Here is a 20501-nt window from a genome sequence, read left to right as displayed (position 1 = left end):
TGGCCTCACTAGACTGTTGATCACTAGCCGGATGGCTACCTGGTTGATCACTGACTGAATCACTTCCTTGTTGATCACTAACTGAATCACTTCCTTGTTGATCACTAACTGAATCACTTGCTGGTGTTGGTGGTGGGCTTTGGACACTCAGTGGTTGAAAAGGTGGAGCTTGAACATTGAGTGGTTTCGGTCTTGACTGCACTGCCTTAATGAAGGAAATCTTCTCTGCCAATGTGAAAATTATCTCCTCTGAGTCCAGTATTTCTGTCTCTAATTCTGTTGCATCACTGATGGTGGCTAGGATTTTAGCATCCAACTCTGTTAGTGTGGCTTTCTTAGCCTCAATTTGTTCTAATGATGTTTGAAGGGTGGCAGCATCTCTCTCGTTGGGAGCCTCATCACTCTCCAGGATGGAAGCAATCTTTCCAAATACACGTGTCAGGTGAGCGCGGTGAGCCCTTCTTGATGCTCGGAGGTGTGAAACTTCCGTCGAACAAATTCCGATCGCCAACTGAAATAACAAGCAAGAACAACAGTGTCACTAACGAAATCGCTTGCCTTACTGGGTACCGTTATCCTTTATGCCACGGTACCACGACTTTTCAATGGCGGGTTAGAAGTGTAAGGCTCGCGATTCAACTGCGTCACAGCACCAATGTTACGGATGTACGATAATCTTCTATACCGGTCGTAACAGCTACCAGGTTCTGCAGGTCGGAACGCCCGATGAAAGCCACTCGACTCTTGTAACCTTGCAACACGAGGCGGGGAGAACTCTATCTAACGCACACACAATAGCTCACGTGTACAAGCACACAAGGGGAAATACCTAAGTTTATGACCTAACCTAATACAATAAATAAATGAATGTACACTAGCTACGAATAGAGTTATTCAGTCATCAATCTCGACAGAAAATTCCACTGAATGATTTAAAAAATGTAGCAATTTATCATACAGTACAGTAGTATCGTACTGTATATTAGTGATCATGGTGGTTTGGGTTACAATATTACCCAAAACACAGCCTCACCTTTCCTTTATTACAGCTTGGCAGTATTAGTTACGCACACCCAAGCCCATAAACATATTCAGAGTGACCCTAACATAACTCAACAATGGGAAAAACTACAAGCTTGATTTCTTCACTGTTTGACATTGCTTCATCTTGAGACATGCCCTTTCACCAATTGTAGTACGTACAATACATGCATCATGGACTTCTCTTTGTCCTCCTTTGTGTCCTAGTTGACAATGTTAGGCGTTGATTCGTCATAGCGTAATATGGCTTCCCTGTGGCTGTGTTGACTAGCTATGACACTTACCATCCGTTTTCCATAGCGACTGGATTGATTGCAGAGATGCTTCTTGTACTGTTCTTTGTTAGCAACTCTGTGTAATGATGATGGAACATAGCTGAAAACAAAGTGTAATGGCCACTTCACTTCTAAGTAATTGATTGTCGGGGCACGCATCCAGATGCAAAATTAGCTTTATGGCTTGCCTAGCACCATTCTTTTGATGTGGTATGTGCTGTTTCAGTCATAATTATGTTATAAAAAAGTAAACAAACAAGTAGAAGGAAAAAATTAAGAAGTTTAAGTTGGATTAGGGATCAAAGAACAAAGTTATGAAACAAGGGAATAGCTAAACAGTAGTGAAACAAAAGAGGTTGTCTATACCAGCAGATATACTATTGAGACAACCTCTCTTGTTTCACTACTTTTTAGCCATTCCCTTGTTTCATAACTTACTTTGATCCCTAATCATACACTACGATAGTATCATACACTATGATAGTAGTGTATAGTAGGGACCACAAAGGAGTAGGCGTGGCCCACGAAATAACATCACCCAAAAGACAGCCTCAATTTTCCCAGACGACGATGAGGCAGTATTGGTTAGGTAAAACTAAGCCCAAACGAGCTTTCAGATTGACTCGAAACGCTTTCAACAAGTTGCTACGGAATTTTAAAATTTTTTTATTCAACAGAATTTTCTACTGACTGACTGACTGACTGACTGCCTGATGCCTTCAGTCAAGCGTAACTCGATAACGGCTAAGGCTACTGGCTTGATTTTTGCACTGTTCGACGTCGCTTCAGCCCGAGAGGTGCCTTTTGGCATACCGCAGTACGTACAATGCATTCTTCATGGACTTACCAGTGTCCTCCTTTGTGTCCCATTCATCTTTGCTGACAGCGAAAAGTGTCGATTTGGTGGTAGCATGTGATGGCTTCCCTTCGTAACGAAAATTGTCCGTATTTTTAATAGTAGCTACTTCAATTGCAGAGGTGTTTTTATAAAACAGTTTTTGATTCGTACTGCTGTGTACCAGGTTGAACATAGCCAACAACGAAGCATAATGGATACTTCACTTTTCAGATGATAGTTTATATAACTGAGGTGCGCAGCACCAACCCTTTCTTTCGGTATGCGTGGGTTGCAGAGATGCTTTTCGAACAGCTCTTGATTCGTACTGCTGTGTAACAGGTTGAACATAGCTGACAACGAAGCGTAATGGATACTTCACTTTTCAGACGATATAGCTGGGGCACATGGTGCCATTTCAAATGCTGTATGCATCACCAATCATAATATTATTTACAAAAAAAAGTTAACAAACAAGTATTTCAAAAAATTTGGAATTTATAACTAGAGTAGGGAACATAGCACATCGATAAAAAGTACTGAAACAAGCTGGAGCAGTGCGTGATATTAAATCACAGTAAAACAATAAGAAGTGTTATATCCCTACTGTGCATTTCCATTATGGTATCTTGGAGTACAGTAGGGATATAACACTTCTTATTGTATTACTATGATTTAATATCATGCACTACTCCAGCTTGTTTCGGTACTTTCTATTGATGTGCTATGGTCCCTACTCTAGTTATAAATTCCAAATTTTTTGAAATATCCAACTTAAAATTCCTAATTTTTCCTCCTACGTGTTAAAAGCATTTCAGGTCATACTGAAGGCATCTTTGGGCTTGTAACCAATACTGTCAAGGTGCCATGAAGGTATTGTGAGACTGATTTTAGGGTGAAATTTTTGGCCAGAAAAGCCCAAAATCTCTCATGTACAGTACTATCATGCTGTATGATAATGTCTCAGTGAAATCTATGTAAGCAACCAGTAGCTATAGACATATGTAGCAGCTATTCTTAGGGTTTGAATCTACTACAGCCTGAATATGTATAAAAGAGGTTACTGTATATCATTAGATGTATGTATGTATCTGGTTTTAATATACAGTCTTTGTGTATGATAAAGATATTATTCTGGTTATTTTTTGTTTGTACAATAGAATAAACCAATGGCAGGAAATGAAAGCCGATTAAGAAATGTTGAGCAGCAGCTACAGCAGGTATTGCTGGAACTAGCTAATACCAACAAAGAGGTTGCTACTACTAAAGTTGAATTAGCACGTATCAAGCAAGAATTCACCATTACTAAAGCTCCACGTACTACCATAGTGGCACCACAACCACGTGCTACCATAAAGACTGCAATATATCAGATTTATAACCGTTTGGTTTATGGTAGAGATGTTGAAGACTGGCCTAGGTACTTAGCTGCAATGGCTACAGCATCCACATCAGGCAATCAGACCATTCCAGTTGTTGTAAAGGTATCTCATGTGACCGACAAGAAAAGACACAGAGAAAAGTGGGAAAGTGCACATTTTTCTGTTAATTATAATGGAAAGTTACGCAAGATGTATTTGTGCTTTGATGCATCAAGCAGTATTAGAGATAGCACTGCTCTGTTGCATTTATATGTCATAATGAATAGACATGATCCTACTCTTTACCAGGGAGAAAAGTCATCATCTACTCGGTTAAAGGTGCAAGTACTTAACCAGATTACCAATGAGAATCACAAGAAATTGCCTGTAGTTGCTTCATATAGTGCATATGATAACCTGACCACTGGTAAAGTGATGATTTATAGTTTTACAGTTGATACTGCCATGGATGATCAGTGGTGTAAAAATGACTGCATATTTTTTGAGGTATCTATAGATACCATTTCACCATTATGGGCTGTAATTTTATTAGTTGCAGTACTCTTGTTCATTTGTTTAGCACAGTTATACACTTTATTTTTGTAAAATTAAGGTAGTATATAGAATACATCTCGAGCACTATAGTAGTTTTACTTAGATTGCCTTTCATGCTTAAGCATCATTTTTGCTGATTCAGTAATCTGCTATACTGTAGTCGATATTTATCTATTAAATGATACATTAAATAGTCAACAATCTCAACATGGCTGTCTCAGCTCAACAAGGTTATGGGTGTCTAGTGTTTATCAAAATATAGTAACACATAGAACTAACCTGTTAACTTTGTATATTAGTAATAATTTCATTTCGGTCAAAGGATTCCATGTGCAACCACTTGCACTACTTTGTGATAATCTTCACTCATTGTTTAATGATACCTTTCCCCCAACTAACGTGCTCTTGCAACACTTTCTGAAAGAGCTCATGGACACACCTATTTGTTTCCTTCACCTTGTGTTGCAGACTCGCAGTTCCACTAGAACCTCGTTCCATAGGATTCATTGCAGACAGACATCAAAGTCATTGATCAATGCAACATAAAAACAATTGGGGAGCTACATAAGCTGGTTCCTTGGGTAACACCAGAATTAACTGAATGGGATTCATTGGTGGATCCATAAAGAATTAGTTGTTGATGCCTGTTAGTGTTAGCCTTTGAATTACCTAACCAAACAAACAGGAAATAGAGACTTCAACATCACCTAACCTAACAATAAGGTGAAACAGAAAAATTATTGAGACAAAGAGAGAGAGAAAAAAACCTCCTATACCCCAGGATTCGAACTGCAGGCCACCCAATCAATATCTAGTCAGGTGCTCCTCCAGAAGGGATAGATTTTCTTCCTTTAAATCTATACAAGTATTTATTGTTATTAGAACTTTACAGTGAATCATGTTGGTTTATTGCTAATTATATTGGCTGAAGTAGGAATTAAATTTGCACTTCAGGTGAAGATTCCCTTGTTTAAGGACTTTTATCTTACCAGCTTGTACAATTCCTAATTTTTTCTTTACACTGCAGTGTACTTTAAAAGCACTGAATATGCTATATACACAAATATTATTGCACTGTCAATTTATATTCTTGTGTCTCTTGATAAGAACCACCAATTTTGGAGGGGTTTGGACTAAAATGATACCTGAAAGATAGCGCAATATTTGTCATATCAATGAAGTATGGAGTGTCATTTAATTGGAATTCTCTACTACGTGCCAGCAGTTTATCTAACTAATACACATGACTGTGCTTACTAATACATGAATCACGTAATGAATATGTTCCATTAAGTATTAGCAATGATGGTTATATTTCAAACAAGCATAGTGGTTCCATATGAGCACATACGTATAACTATTTCCAACTATACATTGTGACATCCTGTGTATGTTTGAGTTGATATACATGAACTATTTATCCCAGTCTGTAGATACAGCATAATAGTTTTAGGAATGCAGATTAATAGTTTAGCATGCATGCTGCTTGTATTCTATTAAAATTAAGGATTGAAAGTATGTGCAACTAAAAGACATTTTCAACTATGTATGCAAATATAGTAAACCAAGACTACCAACTGTGTCAACGCTGCATTTATTATGATAACAAACAATTTTGAGAATATAGAATGGGGAATAGGCAGATAGTTTATGATCTCAGTTTAAAAACCACAATAATTATGCACAATCCAGGAATGTGGGCACAAACTGCACTGTCATTACATTTCTCAATACCAGAATAGAATATTTAGCTGCATTCTGCAACTTGTATTGATACACAGCCAATTAACAGTTCAATAAGGACTGAAAATTGCATGACCATAGAATAATGACATTAAAAAGATAGGAGTCAGGGCATCTGTGGCTGTTCTTCATTTTATTGTCGTCTCCCATCACGGACATGCAAGTTAACCATTGACACAATATTCTTACATTTGATTTTGTCTGATTTTTAGGGCCTTCACTGATAATGGGTTTTCTTAAGCACTTTACTTCTTCAAGTACCAGTATTTCATCTTGTCAGCCCAACCAAACCACAAACAAATTTGGTCAATGTAGCATTTTTTATGATCAAAGTGATCCTTTGTGAATTTACGTAGAGTTGGGAAGTTTCCAAAATCTTAGCACTTCATCAGTGTTTACTGGACTACATGACAGCCTTAGTGCAAGCTGGGTGTGCTTTTCCAGATTGTTATCAAAAGATCAGTGATGAAGATTGCTGCACAATTTACCATCACTTGGTTGTCTCTATACTGGTGGTCAATGCTAATCAGTTCCCTGATAACCTCCTCGGTTACTGTAACATGTTCAAAGACAGGTGTAAGCCACAAAATATAACCATGAGTAGTTGCTGTGACCTGACTATTTTTGCTGAAAAAGAAGTACCTTCTGCTATCTATCAGATGAAAACCATACACCTGTGAGCCATCTTCTCCTTTTGCTTCAGTACATATTGATGCTTATTGTGACATGAACACTGCTGGTGGAGGATGGACTGTCATACAAAGAAACAGAAAAGGTAGCAAAGTTAGCTTTAACAGGATCTGGGTTGATTATGAGGAAGGATTTGGAGACCTCGAGCTCAACACTGAGTTTTGGTGTGGGTTGAAATGGATGCATTGTCTAACAAAAAGGGTAGAGTGGGAGATGAGATTAGACTATCAAAAGAGTGACAAGACCTGGTCCTATATGCACTACACTCAATTTAGTGTAGGAACTGCTGCACAAAATATCCACTAACCATAGGAGAGTATACTGGAATTGGAGAAAGGCACAACAATCGAAAATTTACAACCAAAGATAATGACAATGATATTTTTTTGCAGGGAAAGTAGCTAGTATATACTTTCATTTTATACATTAAGTCTGTACATAAATTGTGTAGTTCTTGCTTTTAGAGGTGGATGATGCAGTAAGGTATGTAGCTACAGTGCTACACGCTGTAAGTGATTAGTAGCATTGTTCCTTACTCACAGCACTTTACAACTCAGTAGAAATCCAATGTCTTCTTGACACCCATTAACCTTGCTCATGTAGTTTAGGAGGTGTCCCACTCATACAGATCTAGAGATTATGAAAACTGATTATTTAATAGAAACTATAACTATATTTGGAATAATTCAGGATATGTACCAAGCAATGTAATAGTGAGCTTCAATTATAGATATTTTGAAATCTATAGCTAGCCAGGGACACAGGAGTATTCAATCTAGCAAGGTTATTGTTTTTATAGGAAAACCACAACACTTTAGCTTTTATCACCTCATAATAAAACCAAATTCTTACTGTATGCATATCTACAGTGTAGGTCATCACCTTGGGTCAGCAAGTACATAAGCTGTACTACATATAGTATCCTGTAACTGCATGCCCATCCAGGCATGTCCTCAGGAAATACCTAGATAATAGACTAAGTGGTCATTAGGGTTATTGTTGTTCGGTAGGACCTCTCTTCCTATGAAAAATAAATCCACGTGCAGGAACTGTGATATAATATTGACAATAAGCACTCGGTAACATACAATGCAACATTAATTGAAAACTAGCTGTATTATTGTTGAGCGCAATGTCTGCTAGTACAAATGGTCATTAAAATCTAAGAATTATGCTGTATTGTTTTAACATTTGCAAACTGTGTACATTTATTCAATGAAAAGTGGCCACTTCAAGTGCTTATGACAATGACTACAACTGCATGGAGATTGCTTCAATTTAATGAAAGCACGAGTTTAATACTGTGTACATTTAATACATTAAATTTTGCAAACTTGTTATGAACAAAATGTCGCCTCTAATGATTGTAAATGAAGTAGAATCACCTTTATCAGTTCCTCTTGGGACCAATGAGGGTTGCTGAAACATACCAAAGGGAATTTGGGATATCAATAGCCATTCATGGTTTAGTTTAGTATCTTGATTGTCTACAGACCAATTATCATTTCACCAAATTACATAAAAGGAATCTATAATAAATTTTGAAGCGTATGAAATTGGTTTTAGTGGTAAAATCACATTTAATTTCAATCAAATGCATAATAGCTTTATTTTGACACCAGTTATATAGAAGCAATGATTGCAGTGTAATAATGAATTAATCGTATTTGAAGGTAACCATAATTCATAAATAAAACAAGTAGAATTTGTACAACAGATCATAAAATCACTATTTATATATACCGGCAATAATGGCTGATAATAACTAAATGTAAATGTACTTTTATCCTTATACTTCCCATTGACACTGTAAATGGATATCACATCTTTGGTGATTAGAATGATATAAATTAATGATAGCTATACAGTCTCTTAAGCAACCAGTAATTGTACACACAATTATATTTCGTTGTCCATTAACCTAGCTATCTGTTAATTGTAGGTATTATCCAGGTCAAACACTACAACTACTAGTACAAGTTGCAATTGATCTCTGTATACCATGTAGTGGTGAAAATGCTACTTTACATAAAGAGACATTCAATACATTTTTGTCACCTTCTATAGCTCGTTACCCTCTTTGATTCTGCTTCCTCTAATCAAGCTGGTGAACTTGACCATTATTTCAGAAATTGATACTGTACATAATTATATGTGAACTACTTTTTTACAGTCTCATTGCCACATTTACGAAAAACTGAAGCCTTGTCCAGCTGGATTAATACAATGGAATGTGGGATTGTGATCCCATTCTCAACAACCATTACATTCACACTCAGCTAACACATAGATTATTCACACATACATGACACTAAATATTCAAACTGTCCAATGGATTATTACTTACCACAATCCTCAGCTCATAATTTACTGAATCCACATCTGTAGTGTCAGTTTAATAGCACGGGTATATGGTGTTTAAAGCGTCAACCTTCTCTTAGTGTGGTATTTGGGTCACCATGGCAGGGATGTGTATTGAGGGGGTTCCTGCAGTGGGGTTCTGGAAACCCCCTCTGAAATTTTAACTTGTGGGCTTGCAGCAGGAGCACCAAACTAGCTATCTATTTGGCAGTACAAATATAAAGGATATAAATGGAAACAGGGCATGGTAGTATAGCTACAGCGTAAATGAGAAACATGCATGGATTCCTCAAAAGTGGACATGGAAATGCCTTTATACACTCTAATAGAGCAGTCATTATTCTAACAACATTCATAGCAGGATACAATTTTATTTTTAATAAATATAAGACTAAATTTAAAGAATGAATTAGCAACTAAATTGGAAAATATGGATATGTGCATTTGGGTCACTACAATACCTGACCGGCCATGATAAAGTTTACAACTTAAGAGAGAACCAAGCATGTACTGAAACAGTTTATACTATCCATGAAATTGTGAATATATTAAATTTTGAAGCATTTTAATGTTCAAAATCTGTCAGTGGCTGGGAGCTGTGCCCCCAGACCCCTTTATCTGTAACTCACTACCAAATCTTGAAATCACTTTGGTTGGATATGCCCCTGTATACTATATATGATACTAATATGTATGGTTATATCACCAGACCTGATATATTATGCACTCGTGCTTATAAATGTACAGTACACATGTAATGCACACCAATTAACAGCTGTGGATCATTACGGTACAAAATAATTATTTGCACTGCAACTAAAAAGAATATCTCCATATTATAAGCACAGTTTGAAACTAGAATCTCTTACAATAGCTGCTTGTGCAGGAGTCATAACAGAAATAATTATGTTAACTCCACCTACTCTAGACCTAATTTTATTACATTACTGCATTTTGTGTTCTGTTATCATATGGCTACTTTGCCACAAAAGGTTTTCTTCAATATTGCATGCACTTCTCCCAAAGTTTAATAATTGTTTATGGTGAATGGTTTAGCACAGATTGTATGAACAGTCGACAAATTCATGTATATACAGTATTACGTTGAGCATGTATTATATGCTTTTGAAAATCAATTATGCCACCAACAATATCAGCTTACTGCTGTATTAGACCGCTTACATTTCAGTTTTGATTATTCTGTCAGTTAGTTTCTATATTAGAGCATTTCTGGTTTACGTATGTAGTATAATTGTATGATTGTTCTATTAGAATTTCTGACTGCTCTATTAGACCTTTCCAAAATTATGATGGCATGATTTTTGAATCAGAAATTACTCCAGCATTAGGTTATTGATATACTCTTACTGAGTCAATTTGCACCTGGATTTTTAGGCCAAGGTTGGAGGGTATCGTCTTATTTCTGTGTGCTAAATGTTTGTGGAGGATCAACTATTCCATATGAGGATTGTACAAAAAAAAAGAATATTTTGCAAATTCAGCCACATGGTAAGAGGTAACAGTCACAACAAAACTAAGGACTTGAAAACACGGCACATTTACACTTTCTATGGATTCTGGATCCTATTGTCAACAGGGCAGAAGGGCAAGAAGCTATCGTTTGAGTATTAAGCAATGTACTGGAATCTCGAAAGCTCTAGACAAAATGTGTCAAGATGCAAGAGTAATCAAGATGGAGACAAACAATCTTACTGTACTTTCCTCACTACTAGCTACCTACACATTTATCAATGCCACATGTAATATATATTTGCTGTGTAGTATATGGATATCTCAGGATCTATGCACCTCATTCTCACAATTAGGTGCTGGAAGCAGCTATAACACAAGGGCATAATAAAAAGTATACGGCATCTAGAAGATCCCTATCTATACATGCATTTTTGGTGAAAATTCAGATGCCAGCCAACTAAGAAGCTGGCAAATTGTCATGAGGTTTAACATGGAAATTACAGCCTTGCTAACATAATATACTACTTTACATTCAAGTTGTGGTATAGTTCATAATTTTGAACTTTTGATAATACTGCACACTAACTAGCTACTCTGAACAAATTAATAATTCAGCGTCAAGAAAAATCAATAAATCACTATAGCTACTACTTAAATATTATTTTAGCTCTGTCTACAGTTTCCTTTGGGTACCAAAGCTCATTCCAGACTGGTTAGCACCCTTATTAGTGCCCATCTGAAGCCCTATAGTTGCAGCACCAGCTTGCTTTGTTGCCTCATCAAACTGTCGTACATTTTTAGCAGACTCTTTGGCCCCGAGAGCGGGGCCTGAATATCCCTTCTTCTGTGCCTAGAAATGTAAGTGATGTAACATTAATGTTGTGGTAAAAGATTACCTGGCGTCCTAGGGCATGGATGCAACCTGTCACCTGTTGTGTATTAAATAATTAAATAAATACATACTTTTATATACAAGGTCAACGACACCTGTGGTATATTCTCAGCTTCATACAGGTCAACAGTTTGGAAGAGATCAGTCTTGGCAACACCGTAGCGAGTGGCAGCTTCCAGGAAATTACTGATGTTCTCCATCAACTTGAATGCCATTTTCCCAGTATTGATCTTTGAAACTGATCCTGGTTGAAGCTTGTTGATGACCCTGTGTGTATAGACAAAGACAAATGTACAACTCTGCTCAACTAAGCAGAAATGCATTACTGACTAGCTCTTTCTCACCATAAAAATAAGGCACTATACTAGTTTCTCTGTACAATTGAGACTTTAACTATTATTGAAACAAAAATATTATATAAATAATATCACAATATTGAAATCTTTCAGCTATGAAATTGAGTGACCTGCACCAGGGGCGTAGCCAGTGAACGGTTTGCATGAACCTTCCCTTTCAGTGCCAGAAAATTGTAAAATTACACCACCAAACTTTCAACCATGAAGCCATGGTACACTCTGGCAGTTCTCTACTGCTCTTGTGGAACAAATGGAGAATTATCAACAATGAAATCACTTTCTTCAATGTGGGTGTATAACATGATCACTTGTGAATGTGATACCTGATGGAAATGGCAGAGAACCAGCATGGCAAATTAGTTACAAGAGTAAATTTGACTGGTCCTCATGTTATACATGTGCCAGGTTAGCATAAGTTGCTGAATAGTTGAACGTTTGTTTATGGGTACAACATTACGTAATGTAGTGCAAGGCATCTGGAGTTATTGTTGACTATGAGAGGAGAATTTAGAATAATGTTCATGCTTATAAAAACACAATGGGGATTTAGGTGTGGAAGAGACTGTAGTTTAAAACAATTGAAGTCAGTTGTATGTATGCCATAAAATCAGCTAGTTAATAAAGTAGGTCTATGGTACCTTTGAGCTGCATAAACAACAGTGGGTAGTAGTTGCACAATATTTACTGTTATTGCTTAAGGGTACATTTTGTGTATGTGTGTTTTAAAACTGGAAGCACTCAGACACTCCACTCTTAACCGAACACCCCTCCAAAAACCTTATCATCTAATTCAGTTCAAGTCTATAAACACATACATACAGGCTGCATGTATATGCACTGACTTGCACAAGTAAACACCATCTTTGAGAGCTTCTTCGTAACTACCAGCAGGAAAGGACTCTCCAGTTACAGCTTGCATCCACTGCTTAGCTTCATTCTCAAGTTGAGGATCTCTCTTAGCAGCTTTCTAGAATAGAGAAGATATAAAAGAAAAGCAGAAGGATAATCTGTAAGAAATTGACATTACGCAAAAGCTCTACATCAGTGGTATGAAGCTTTGGCCAATGCAACCAGTGTCATGTATTTTGCATAGTGTGCATGGCAAAACAGACAATTATATTAACTTATAAGAGAGCTGGGGTATGTTGTATATTGCATGCTTTCATTAGTGTGTGCTACAAAGGTGTAAACTTCAATTTGATCTATGACTGATAACTCATAAATCACCACTACATGGTCAAGTTTATTTCCCAGTATGACCACCATTTACCTACTCTAGCTCTCATATTCCTATGAACAATATATATTCTAGTCAGAATGTGAATTGTTCATGGAGAATGTAAGAAGTGCATGGTGAGATCCTTGATGAAATCCCACTTTATGGAGGTACTGACTCAACATTATTTCAGTCTACATGTATGCTAGCTATTCTGGTTAGCCAAATGAATATCTCAACATACACCACAGAATCCCTTCATGCATGGCTTCTGGGCTTACAATATGGTTTCTGTTTTCACAGGTGAAATTACGTAAATCAAAGTGTACGGATACCATACAAACAGAACTGACCAATAAACAAATATTCTGTACCACAAAAATGGAGTAGCCCAACTCCCTCCCAGGCATACACAGCCTATATGATTATACTTGATTGACATTCTACTCTTAGTTACCAATAGAGACAAATGTTACCTCAGGAGATGATATCTAATGTTGTGAAAGATAATTGATTGGATCGAAGTCATGCTATGTAGCTACCTTATACGGTCTTCACACCAAATACTCTGAATGTGCCATAATGGTTAACACAATGGGCTTATATTTCATCAAAAATTCCAATCCAGTATTTTAGTACACTCCACACACGCACGCACGCACGCACATACATACTGACAATTGTAATAATGCTCAAATCCCACTAGGGGGTGTGAACAAATATAGATCATCAGCTCAGTTTTACATCATGCTAACCACTATGCATGATGCCACGGTCACATTCTACCGAGCGCCCTACACCACACAATTCTAACAGAAATGCAAGCACTCTAGTTCACACATCAGAGTATCAAATAGTTACGTACCACGAAACTTTTACAGAGGGAGGTTCACTTAGCAAGAACGAATAATTACGGAAGTATTTTGTCAACTGTTTCTACTTTGTACTTTGCAGTGATGCCTGACTTATAATAATTGTTAAGTGATTAGCTAAACTAATAAAATTGGTAAACCTAGTACCATAACAATATTCATGATGCTATTGACTGACTATTAAACCAGTAAACAACTGGTAGCTAGCTATCCACTGAGTGTTGAAGGCATACAACCCTACTTTATCACACTTCTACGTGTACTAAAAAGTCGTATCGATTGATTGTAGCCTAAGTTTCAATTTTTGAACTGATTCTTGCTGCTCTGCTGGCATGGCAATCCTCAGAATCCTGAAGGCTGGCAGCCACTTTATACCGTATGATAGCTCTGCCTTTTTGAGCACGCTTTTCATACCTTATACTAGAGCAGACGAAATAAACTAGGTAACCGCGCCCAGCAACAAGGGGACCCGCCAGCAAGCGCGTTCGTAATAGACTAGCTAACCTTTTCAGCTAGTTCAGCGGTCATTCCATATCCCTTCGGTCTTTCTGCCATCTTCGCTCTTTACTCGCCCTAGCACCAACCGTCGAAATACCTGAATGAAACCAAGAATCCAAGTATGGTCAGACTTTGGGGTCAGGCCACTTCCGCAAAACACTAATATGGAGGCTAATAATTATAGTGTAGTGCTTACGTAATCTTCCGTAATCTTCTAATAAGTTTATAGTCTCTGTTGCTGATGCTTGCAACTGTTTGCTGTATTTCATTTGATTAGCACAGTTAAATTTGACAGGCCTTTAGTGCTGCGCTAGGTGTAATGGGAACCTCGATGGCAACAATTTCTTCAGTCATCAGAAGATTGGGCAGAGTTTTCCTCTCTGCCCACTTTATTATTGATTTAGCTATATCATCTTTTTTATTTCCGATCAAAAAAAGTACTAACTTAGCCAGAATCACTCACAGCTCACTCTCCAAGGCTGTAATGCTAAATTTTTAATTTTTAAATGATGAACACGTTTTAACAACACACCAAGGCTTGCTCACAGCAATATATAGTGCGGTGCCTGGGTATATTATCTATGCTCACAGCGAATAACCAACTTGTTTATTTCACTCGGTCCATGAATCTAAACCATTTACTAGTCCCGGCACTTAGCAACTGGAACACTAAAGCTCCAACTCAGCAACTTCTTGGAATTAGCTACACACAATGTCGAATAACAAGAAATAGTGGACAAGTACATACTAGTTATTATACAGCTATTCTGACTAGTTAAGTATCTGCATGTGTTTGCTTTCATCATAATAGCACATGATGACTCTTCATTGATCAGTAGCTATTTTAGGGGTGATGTAAATGGCATACAGAGTGGTTGGTGCTATAGTATTATAGTGTTTTGGTAGTGGCAACAAATATGGTTACATTATCTTACATATGTAATTAACTGAGCTTTGTAGTTTCAGGAGTGATAGTATGCGTTTAGCTATCCTACTAGTTATACAGTAAATGAGATGGCAGCCAAAATGTATGCATGCCAGTAGCGGATATAAGGGGGGGCACAAGGGCACCCCCCCAAATAACAACCATGATTGAGATACTCTAATAGAGCAGTCAAATAGAGTCAACACATGTTACACTATTAAGAATCCTCAACACTGAGCTGCTGAGCATAATGAAAAACTGGCATCTGCAGCACCATCCCATGGCCACTAGCACATCAAAATACACATGGTCTTTTGTGTGCCATTCTATATGACGATTGGCTAATAGAACTACTTATGACTCATTGGTCCCAACAACTCTTGATCAGTACAGACCACTTATAATTAGCATAGTTTATTACTATTGTTAAAATGCATGGTTGTGCATAAACTGCTCTACATCAAAATTTTCAGTACTGAAGCATAAAGTACCTTTTCAGCCCCCCAGACTGGCCCCTGCTCCATATGCCTACTACCCTGTTGCTCCCCTCCTTGCCAAACCCTGGATCCGCCCCTGCATGCATGCATGCTCACAATGTGCAAAAAGATATGTTTCCATGGTGTTTCTGTAATGAAACTTTAATGAAATTTTTATACGTCTATCCCAAAAATTGTCATAATTCATGCACATTCCTTTACATAAACTACTGAAGAGTAAATAATTGTGACAATTCCTTACACAATTCCATTTACATTTCCTTCACTCCAGCACATTTGGGCATTTCTGACTCAAGGAAATGTCACAATTCATTATGAACAAAATCTCAAGAAACACAATTTTTGTGCAATTTTTATCTTTCAGCTGCAACATATCTACATGTACAGTTCATCAAAATTGCTGTATTAATTATATGCATACTATTTAGCCATAGTTACCCTGTTTGTTACAAATCTTATAATTACAATCAGTATATAATTATGTAGATAGGTATAGCCCCCTATGCTATAATATATCGGTATATGGTCACAGAACCCACCTCAACTAACAATCCTTATTTATGCATATACAAATTTCTCAGTTGCATGCATTGAATATTCATCTAATTTTGTTTGTTAAAACAAAGTGCTAACTGAATAGTCTCATGTCCAGACTACTTTTCCCCTTTTTTGAGTGGGGAAAAAAGTCTGCATGGTGTAACTCCAATAACCATTTTGTTCTGAATCCCGAAATTTTGCGGATCGTTTGAAGCAAGCTGCAAATAAGATGGTTTCTTATTCCTTGCACCTGCTGTACTGAAGTACACAAAAACCAAAAGCATAACTTTTGCTTGTTGGCAGCTTATTTGCATCTTCAAACAATCCCCAGAATTTTATCATGAGGATTCAGAATGAAATGGCTATTGGAGTTACACCATTTTCCCCTACCCAAACACAAAAGGAGGTCTGGGCATTAGACTAACCATTAGCTAGTTATACTGACATGCATATGCATGCAGTATAGCTATGTCATATGGCATTGGTGTTATCTATATTACCAGGTGCACAGCTATCTATGTAAAGTATAAAGCATCAAGAGTTCATTATACAGATCGAGACAAACTTTGAACTTGTTGTCTTGGTGTTTTGATGTATTTACCAGATTTTTTAAAACTTTATGCTGACCTTCCAGGTTATCTTGCCAGTGTCAGCCCTCCTAGCACTATCCCCACTGAACTTTCTACCTCCCTTAGCAGACCTGACTCGGTCTTGGTTTCTAAGGATTCCATCTACCTGTTTGAGCTGACCGTTCCCACTAATACCCAGCAATACTTATTGGCTGCAAGAGCTTGGAAGGAAGATAAATATGGCTCTTTACTGTATGATCTTCAATGTACTGGGTTAGTTGTTGATCTCATTTCTATTGAGATAGGATGTCTGGGTCACTTTATGCTGGAAGCACTTGCTCAAGTGGCTACTGCTTATTGTGTGCCGAAGAAAACTACGGTCACTGTTTGAGCAGGCTGCTCGTATTGCCATCTTCTGCTCTTACAGAATTTTCAATTCTAGAGCTTCCCCGGAGTGAGATCCATTGGACCTCTTGATCTGAACTTTGTTACTGTGTAGTTAATCTTGTACTGCATTGTAAGTATTGCCAGGGCTCCTGCACTGATCACTTTTTGGCTATCAGTGTATGGTAATCCTGAGTCTAGGCCCCTGTTTGTATATATACTATATATTTCTTAATAATCAATAAGACATTTATCATCATTTATGCATACACAAGATATATTTATAGTCAGTGGTAGCACAAATGACCTCAAAAGAATATAACTATGTGGTGTTGCATGGTTGTGGGTAGTACAACATCATAGGTAGATTATACAATTATAGCTAATTAGTTTGTGGAGTCCTCTTAACATAAAACGGTTCTAAAAGTTAATCAGTTGAAAGATCATCAGCTAGTGTATAATGCTATAATGTAAATCATTTAAAGCAAGAGGATCATGATAATTCATAGTTAATGAAATATTGATAATTTGCAAAGCACTGACACTCAGCATGCAAAGCATGCTAGGTCTACAGGTGGGCATACACGTTCATAGACATAAAAAACTGACTTCAATCAGAAGCTGATGGGCATAGTGGTGGGTATCCTTGTTCTTTATACCACCTGAACTTGTTCTCACTCAATCCCCATGTCTGAAGCAATGTACTGAGTTAGTTAGTATGGAGAAATGCAACTTGATCTGTAGAAATGTTGTGAACTGAAATTGAACATTTGCTTTTGTACGTATGTTGCAATGATCCCTGTCAGCACGTATGTTGCTCATCCCTGTAAGGAGCTTACACCCTGTTCTCATTTCAGTTGCAGATAAGGACTGCATACATCTTTTGGAGGAGGTATTGACTGCATACAAGGTAGTTGACCATGTCACTGACATCAACATGGATAAATAAATTAGCTAGCTAGTCTTTTAAAATACATCTCATAAATGAAGTTTTTGACTCTACTACATAAACATAAGATGACTGGAACCTTCATATTCCAACTAAATCCAATCCATACCACCTTACCCAATATGCATGCAGCCACTGTACTCATCACTTCAAAGTTCAGAGTACAAACATACAAACTGTCATTTTCTCCTCGTCTATATAGTACTCTGGAATGCTATACCAATGGACATTGTTTTATCATTTGACATGAAAATTTTCAAAGACAGACTATAAATCATCATTTTGCAATCACTACATAAAATAGGTCAACTGTAATTATTGTAGTATATATACCTGATACTCATGTTGAATTTGTACATTATTGATAAAATTGTGTGTGTGTGTGTGTGTGTGTGTATGTGTGTGTGTGTGTGTGTGTGTGTGTGTGTGTGTGTGTGTGTGTGTGTGTGTGTGTGTGTTTTCCATATAACAATCTGGTGATCCAATACTATGCTACTGTATATAAAGAGCTAATCGATGAAACCACAGAACCCCGGCCTTTGACTACTGAGACATACCTCCAACCACACAATTGACATTTCACTTAAGAAAGCTTTGTCCTTATAGCACTGTTGCCTTCTTTGTGACATCTATGCTTTTATCTTTGTGACATACTATTCTTCGTAAAATAAAATCAATCCAGCTACCATTAAATCATTTGATATCACCAATTATGTCATTTTCACTAGAGCTACAGTGCATGCATCATGGACTTACCTTTGTCTTCCTTTGTATCATTTTCTTTCTCCAGCCCACTACTGCGTAGGTGCATGTTGTTTCATTTTTCACGGTAAAGTTTGATGGCTTCAAAGTAGTGGGCTTTCATGACAATCGTCCATGGCTAGAATGCTGATTTCAGAGGCACCCCCAATATTGTTCTTCATTTGTAATGCTGTAAACATGTAGAACATAGCTACCTGCATGAAAACAAACTGAAACAGATGGCCATTTCACTTCTCGGTAAAATCAAGTAGTTGGGGTACATAAGCATTTTCACAGGTCCCTATAGTGGGATAGCATTCACAGAACTTGTTTCGTCATGATTTCCAGTCAAAACTAGACTATGCATATGATTAATGCTACGAGCTTGATTTCTTCACTTTTTTATGTTGCTCTGGTCCAAGTTGCACATTTTCGCCAGGCACTCAGTCAGACCATTAGAGCCCGCATTAACATAAAATAAAAGAGGAGCATATAGTTACGTACATTGCTGGTTAGGAATTTTAATAATAGGCTTGTAGACTACAGATGATGCATAGGAGCAATTTGTTGAAAGCTTTACAATGACTACCTTATATGACAGCAGCAACAGTCAGGCAGCCATGCAGTAATGGTAGCAGCAAGGTAACATTCATAAGGAGGAGCTTGCACAGATTATGAGACTATAGCAGTCTCATTTTGAATATAGACCTCTTGACAGTGAGATGGAGAATGATATGTATAATTGTGCTCTATATAGACCATATAATATATGCATGGCAAATGTACAGACAGCTATAGAGCTGCAAGCATAAAGAGAGCCAAAAAATTAAACTGATTGGTGATTGAATGTCATCTGTTCATTAGTTGAGCATTTACAAATTAGCTATGTCCGTAAGCACATTCTAACTGTTCCAGTTTAATGTAGATAGCTATCTTGTTGGATAATACGTATATACGTAGCTATTCTGTTGGATACAAATCACAATTTTAATTAATTACAAAATGACGCATAAGTTGAGTAGCCATAGAATGTAAAATTCCACATGCAGTTTTACCATACAATGACCTGCACCAATTCCCTACCTTAGTCCTTCTTGCTACAGATATATATTTTCTACTATAGCAGCAGCCTGGTCATGCATCCAATTCTATTCTTTTGTATGCAGAGCCAATCAATGAAAAGAGCATAATATATTGCTGGTTGAGCTAGAATGGAAAATTTAATAATAGGCCACCAGATTACACAACAGACAACTTAGGCATCAGTGCAGTAGACTAGGCTTCAGTGTAGACAACAGATGATATATGCACTGGAAGATTTTTGAAGTTTGCAACAAGGACTAGCTATATGCTGTGACTGCAGCAGCAACAGCCCGGCAGCTAGCAGCAACATTAGTAGCAGCCATGCAAGCAGTCAGCAATAATGGTATCAGTCAGAAGAAACAGCAGCAGCAGTAGCAGCATGCAGCATCAGTAGCAGCACGCAGCAGCAGTAGCAGCAGTAGCAGCACGCAGCAGCAGTAGCAGCACGCAGCAGCAGTAGCAGCACGCAGCAGCAGTAGCAGCACGCAGCAGCAGTAGCAGCACGCAGCAGCAGTAGCAGCACGCAGCAGCAGTAGCAGCACGCAACAGCAGTAGCAGCACGCAGCAGCAGTAGCAGCACGCAGCAGCAGTAGCAGCACGCAGCAGCAGTAGCAGCACGCAGCAGCAGTAGCAGCATGCAGCAGCCAA

The 20501-nt window shown here is 37.6% G+C and overlaps 1 protein-coding gene across 1 annotated transcript; it reads right to left on the bottom strand.

The window, feature by feature from the left end:
* Positions 1–10871: 10871 nt before the first annotated feature.
* Positions 10872–14336, bottom strand: LOC136254394 (muscle-specific protein 20-like). Its single transcript, XM_066047092.1, has 5 exons — positions 14175–14336; positions 12425–12549; positions 11322–11493; positions 11231–11263; positions 10872–11184 (listed from the first exon to the last, which is right to left on the bottom strand). Exons 1-5 carry the CDS (start codon positions 14223–14225, stop codon positions 11008–11010), a joined length of 558 nt encoding a protein of 185 aa, XP_065903164.1. The 5' UTR covers positions 14226–14336; the 3' UTR covers positions 10872–11007.
* Positions 14337–20501: the final 6165 nt, after the last annotated feature.

This window comes from Dysidea avara, chromosome 4 (genome assembly GCF_963678975.1).
Source record: "Dysidea avara chromosome 4, odDysAvar1.4, whole genome shotgun sequence".
Lineage (NCBI taxonomy): Eukaryota > Metazoa > Porifera > Demospongiae > Dictyoceratida > Dysideidae > Dysidea > Dysidea avara.
Note: the sequence above shows the minus strand (reverse complement) of the source record. Positions and strands in the feature narration are given on the sequence as shown.